Source organism: Elaeis guineensis, chromosome 3, assembly GCF_000442705.2.
Source record: "Elaeis guineensis isolate ETL-2024a chromosome 3, EG11, whole genome shotgun sequence".
Lineage (NCBI taxonomy): Eukaryota > Viridiplantae > Streptophyta > Magnoliopsida > Arecales > Arecaceae > Elaeis > Elaeis guineensis.
This window is the reverse complement of record NC_025995.2, coordinates 99,904,341-99,911,006: the sequence shown is the minus strand read 5'-3', so window position 1 is coordinate 99,911,006 and position 6,666 is coordinate 99,904,341. Positions and strand designations below refer to the sequence as shown.

Below are 6,666 nucleotides of genomic sequence, written 5' to 3'. Positions count from 1 at the left end.
CAGTACCAGGGCCCGTTACAGTCCGCACCAGCTCAAACAATAAGTGCGCTTTACTTGTCAAAGGAAAGTGATATCCGAGTAAGCAATGGCCCATTTAAAAACGTTCGCAATTTTGAACAAATAAACCTGGGATTTTCTAAAAAACAGCCAGTCGGCATTTCCCTTTGAATAAGCTCATCATGCACAAGACTGTAACGAATAGCAAAAGCAAGCACATAACTGCATATAAACTACTTTAAATAAGAGTCTGGCATTTTCAAATTGAAGCACAACAGCAGCAAACCTAATAACCGATAAAAGGAGCAGGTAAAATAAAAAGATTCAAATATAAAAGGAAGAACAAAGAAACAAAAACCCAAAACACAAACAGAATGCTTCTTGAAACTTTCACGGGGCAGTGGATAGGAGAGAAAATGGAATGCCAAGACATAATGCGGCCAGCCGAGAACAGGAAATTATTTGCATCTCTAGTGGGGAAAATCAGCGGGACCTTTGATTGGCTATGAGGAACCAATGTTATAGCAGCTACCGCTGTTCATCCTCATGCTTGGGTGCTTCTTTAGCTATCACGTGAGAGTCATCTGAGTCATCCGAGTCATCCGCACTCTCAGGCTGGAAATAACAAATATTAATTAATTCAATTGGATACTTGAAGCGAATGCGATCAGTCATTAAAGACAAAAATATAGGCTACTTATTTTGAACTTTCAAAGACCTCCGTGTCTGGAGTCCACGACGCAAGATTATGTCGGATGCGCCGCAGGAGCCTGCCCGATTCCTTATGCTCTGGAGTTGCTCCATCCAATGCCTAACAGCAGCAATCGAAACATAAGATTAATATCTTCATAACACATCAAGACTCACATGAACTTTCCATTCAAGGATCTACAGAAGAGCTTGATAGCACAAAATGAAGAAATCCTGGGCTTAAATGATCCTTTACATTTATTTCATAGGGAACAAAAAGCTCGACCAAAAAAGGGAAAATAATACTGGAACTTTAACCTGAAGTGACCAACAAGGTTTTATGAAGTCGCCATGAACCACAAACATCAATTAAAGCTTGTCCAAATGAATTAGTAGAACAAAATGTTTCAAAATTTAAGTATAACCCTAACAAAAGTGTTTTGGAAGAGAGAGAGAGACTAACCCTTATTGAATCAAATAGTACCAGCATTCAAATAACATGAAAGACGTCTGATTGTCAAAAGATCAGATTGTATCCATGTCAGATCGTTTAACATAATTATTCTGTACTTGATTAAAGCAATAACATATGCTATACGCCCAATTTTATAGTACACATTCGAACAAACAGTTTACTTCAGGCATTCAGATGACATGCTGATGGAGTTACTTAGCATTTGGATAAACACAATAAGAAGAGCGGCACTGTACCTCTGATTAACCATAAAAGAAAAAGGAAATATCCTAACTATAAATGCAGTTGTGAAAGGAATAAAGATCCAAAACAAACAAGTGATCCTCCAATATTTGAATTGAAGCACTAAACAAAGGAAATCAACTTCTATGAAAAGAGCAACATCTTCAAAATTTGAACCCAAATACAAATAAAGGACATTCCCTTAAATATAAAAAGAGTAAGACCAAAAATGTTAATTGCTAAGAAATTTATTAGCTTCCAACCCAATAGAATTATCGACTATTATAGCCTGTCAAAGAACATAAGGTGCCCAATTTCATTCAAGCTTGCCACAACAACTAAAACAGATATCCAGCAGTTAAAAAGAAATTGCTCTATTTCTTAAAGGAGGAAATTGCCCTCTAAGCAAAACACAGCAGAGCCAAAGAAATGAAAACAAAAACCAAATCGATGATATCATACATGATGAAAGTCAAAAGGGAAACAAGAAAGATTGAAAAAAGAAAGGGGAATTCTTATAACAATAATAAATATTTTAACATCTACCTAACAAGTATACACATAGACATGAGCTTGATGAGCTCAGATAAAAGACTATCTTGCCACTCATCATTTATTTAATTTAGTGCATTCCTACCCATCTTAAGCAAGCACATGCATTCATATTTGTCACATGCATCATTTAAAAACATACATCGGCATCAAATCACATCACATAAGTCCACTGCCATTTTAAAGGAGTATCACTCAAGATTGGTTATTCATCACATTATGCATAAATGTTTATATCTGACAATTACAACAGAATGAGGGAACAACATGGTCACAGATCATTTACTCAACTGTTGAATTGTCTACCTGCAGCTATTTTCCCAAACGTGTATCATTGATTGGCAAATTGTGGATCTAAAATATTAATCGAATTTCTATATATGAAAGGTAATTTGGAAGTCAAAAATTAACGTTTTAATAATAACAATAGATCTATATATTAAAAGAAAAAAATTCAATATGCAAGAAATTAAAAGTTCTAAGATCCTTTTGACTTATTCAACTGATCTTTCAGTTAAGTTTTTGAATATTTTATTTTTTGATTCTCATAGATGTATCTATTCACGTTAAATTAATTTAATGCATCCTATTTACAGAAAAAAAAAAAATTCAAATCAAATCTAAGATTACCTGTTTCGCGAGAGTGCATGCCTGGCCCGGGGAGTCCAAGATCCTGTAGTAAAACACCGAGAAGGCAAGGCACAAATTCAACCGGATCGGGTGCGACCATGCCAGCTCCGCCATCGCAATATCCTATCACATCACATCAGATTCATCATCCCAACTAATCATCACCACCGTCCATATCAAAAGAAATCAAATCAATAACCTAACCCTAGCATTGCATGAGATTAAACAAGTGGATCTCCATTCCGAAACCTTAATCCTAGCAAACGAAGCGGATCGCCGGATCGGATCGGAGCCCGAACAGAACCAGAAAAAGACTGGAGACCTGTGCAGAGTTGTAGGCGGCGAGAGCACTCTTCGCAGCGTCCTCCCTTTCGGAGCCGGTCTTGAACTCTGCGAGATAGCGGTGGAAGTCGCCCTTCATCTTGTTGTAGAATACCTTGGAGTGGGCGGCGGAAGCGGAAGGAATGAGGCTTGCGTCCAGCAGCCTGAGAATCCCGGCGCATCTGCTAGTGAGGTCGTCCTCGATCTTGGCACGCAAGTCGCGGATGTCCGCGGCGTAGTCCTCGTTGCCGCGGCTCTCCTCCTGCTCGGTCGACGACACAATCTGCCGGGACTTCCGGCGGTCGTTGACGATCGTCCTGTAGGCCACCAAGAGGAGGTCGCGCTCCTCCAGGGTAAGCTCCTTCCCCTCCGCCGCCGCCGCCGCCGCCACCTTCTCCAAGAACTCCACCATCTCGTCGTACCGATTCGCCTTCTCGGCGAGCTTCGCCATGTACATGTTCTTCTCCCTCGCTCCCGCCATCGCCGCGACTAGAAATAACGAAGACAAGGGAAATAAAAAGAAAGAAGGCGCAAAAAGAGGCAAATACGCGTTAGAACGAACCGAACGAAGGCGGCTTTATAGAGTAGAAATTTTTGTCGTTTCTCTTTTTATTTTATTATAGTTATTAGAAATTAAATAAAGTGGGTCATCCGCAAGAAGACGAAAGAAGCTGAACGTGGGGTCGTTTTCGGATTCTAGGCGCTGGTTGGATCTGCCGTTGATTACTCAAGTATGGGAAATCTCGTCTGTTCATTTATGGCAGCGCACCTAAAGGAAATTTGTATACGGGCTATTTGGGCCCATCCACATGGGATGAGCTGGACGTTCGATGACAGATTTAAAAAACATCGGTTTCTGCTAAAAACCTTGTGACTCGTGGTGGGACCCAATGCGTTTTTATATCCGTGGTAGTGGAAAAGGATGCATCTTGGCAGTCTGGTACAGCTGTTCTCTGCCGTTCGATATCTTTCTCTGTTTTCTGAATGTTATTTTGTTTAAATGATTATTGGTGGAAAAACTTTAGCGAAAGTGGTTGGATTTTGTGTACTTTTGACCTTGCCGGTAAGGCAAAGGTGTCCATAAAAAAATATTTTCGCATAATACGAATACCACGAAGAAAAATTTTGTTATTGAAATCCCTTAGATCCCGAACAGATGGTTACTAGCTTTCATGACCGTGGGTCTAATTAGGGATGTCCATCTTGTGGACCCCGTTAATGGACCTCGCCTGCGTGTCGCACCGTAAGAAAGGGGAGAATCTTTTTAATAATTCTTTGGGTCTTGTCTTATTAGGCTTATGACCGTTGGATTCTATGCCAGCCTGGCCTATCTTTTTTCGAGGCGTCGCCCGTCAGAAAAGGAAGGATCTTTTCAACGGGTCTTTGGTCCTTAATTATAAAATGTCTTAAGTTATCTTATTAGACGTCTTATGCCGGTTGGATTCCATGCCAATCTTTCTTTGAGGAGTCGCCCGTAAGAAACGGGATAATCTTTTCAACGGGTCTTTGGGTCCTTAATTATAAAATGTCTTGAGTTATCTTAGACGTCTTATGTCGGTTGGATTCCATGCCAGCCGGACCTATCTTTTTTTCTAATAGGCAACAGAGGAGTCGTACTGTAAGTCCTTAATTATAAAAAGTTTTAAGTTGTCTTATTAGGCTTCTTATGTCGGCAGGATTGCATGCCAGCCTGGCCTATCTTTTTTTAATAGGCATAAGGAAGAAAAAGCTTTCCATAATTTATAAAAAAATAAAAATACTGTCTAAATGAAAAAAAAAAAAAAAAAAAAAGAGAGAGGAAGAAAAGAAGAGAAAAAGTAGGAGGATAGCGATTATGATGAGAGTACCATGAAGACCATAGCATCCAAAAAAAAAAAAAAAGAGCTGAAGAGATTAAAGGGGTATTTAGTTGGGAGGAATTGAGATTTGAAATAGAAATCGAAATATATTATTTTTATTTTAGCTGCTTGATTGGAAGAGTTCCATTTCGATTTTGATTTTGAAATGAAATAGAAATGACTTAATTTATATAAAATTTAATCTCCACTCTCTTCTATGGATTTAAATTTTTATTTTAATTTTGATTTTGATTTTGATCATTAACCAAATATTTTAAGAGATTTGATCATTTCGATTCTCATTCCAATCCATTTTGATTTTAATTGCGAATCAAGCATCCTTTAAGATATTTTTGTTGTTGTTCAAATTTTTCTCCAAATTCAAAAGCATGAAGATAGTGACTGCTTCGATAGATTCACATCAAAAAAGTATTGCTCGAATGAAGGGCCTTCTCCTTATAAAAATTCTTGAATTCCTCTGATACCAAACCTGCCAACGAAGCTTAATGATAAGCTAATCTTGAGCTCTTCTCAAGAAAGATTGAATTTCTTACATCTTCAAGTTGTCTAAAGTGCATGAAGATTCAATGATCATCTAATTAACTTGAGCTTAAGTTTGAATATGTACTAAATGCTTATAGTAGGAAAGCACTTAATTAAAAAACATTAAGAGATTTCAACACTTGAAATCACACATGAGATTTTCAAAGTTTACTATCTAGTACCTTTTTTGTTGTTGTTGTTGTTGTTGTTGTTGTTGAGAATTTCATTATATGTAGTCTATTCTTCAAGACAAGCTAAAGAAAGATTTTTATCTTCTCAAGTATAGCTGCTTTCACACTACTATATAAAATAAGGCAAAAAAAAATCTCAATTATCAATAATTCTATAGCAAGATTTTATTTAGAAGATGTCATCTTTACCGGTTTCCGTATCAGTGCATCAGCAATTCCTTTTTTTTTGCAAGTTGTCAGTAATTCTTGAAAGTCTGATAAATGATAAGAGACAAATAAAATCCTAGGTGAAGGCCAGCTAAGCCTATCAGGAGAGCTCTGTATATGTTTGGATGCATCAAATCTTTTAATTTGAAATTTTGTATAGTTATTTGTATGAGGTCAACATTAAGGACTGACATGATCACTCCATCAAGATTAGGAAGCACTAGGTATTTGTATTAAATTGCAACTTTTACAATTTAAGTTATATTTATATTATGCGGATAAATTTAGTAAAGATCCATACAGTTAACATAAATCATACATATGTACATTAGATGTATGGATCTAGAATCAACAATATTCTCCCATAAAATTGTGCACATCATAATTTCTTCTTTCTAGTCGTTTGATTGCCCTAACCATAGTTATCCTTGGTCATTTGGTTGCCCTAACCATAGTTATTCTTGCCAGCCCAACCCATTGTCAAACTACATCGTGTCTACATTTACATTGCAGAAGTTTTAATTTGGATAAAGATCGGTCAAACCTCGAGGGAACCATATATCATATGAGATCGGTGGTGCTATAATTTTTTTTTACCACCTAACTGATATTCAGAGCCAGTCCTGATATTTTTTAGATCTGAGATCAAATAAAAAAAAGAGATTTTTTTACTAAAAATAAATATATTTTAAATATTAATTATCATTGAAAAATTAATCTGCATGCAATAATTTTTCATAGATATATTCATTGGGCAATGTGTAAAATACATCATTAATCTATTTAATTATTTTTTTATTATAATATTATAAAAAAATATTCTTATGTCCTATTAGAACATCAATATAGGTCTGAGGCGGCCGTCCAATTCGATCTGTCTCAGAGCCTGCCCTATTGTATTAATGTACCAGCACCACTTAACTCATATGATGGACAGTCCACTCAAAATTTGTAACACCACCTAGCCCATATGATGTACAGTCCACTCAAGGTCTGACCT

At 36.9% G+C, this 6,666-nt stretch overlaps 1 protein-coding gene across 1 annotated transcript; it reads right to left on the bottom strand.

Annotated features, from left to right (window-relative positions):
* Positions 1-231: 231 nt before the first annotated feature.
* LOC105035799 (14-3-3-like protein 16R) lies at positions 232-3,439 on the bottom strand. The gene is made up of 4 exons (XM_073254141.1): positions 2,889-3,439; positions 2,567-2,689; positions 716-808; positions 232-612 (listed from the first exon to the last, which is right to left on the bottom strand). Exons 1-4 carry the CDS (start codon positions 3,366-3,368, stop codon positions 526-528), a joined length of 783 nt encoding a protein of 260 aa, XP_073110242.1. The 5' UTR covers positions 3,369-3,439; the 3' UTR covers positions 232-525.
* Between the last annotated feature and the right edge of the window lie 3,227 nt (positions 3,440-6,666).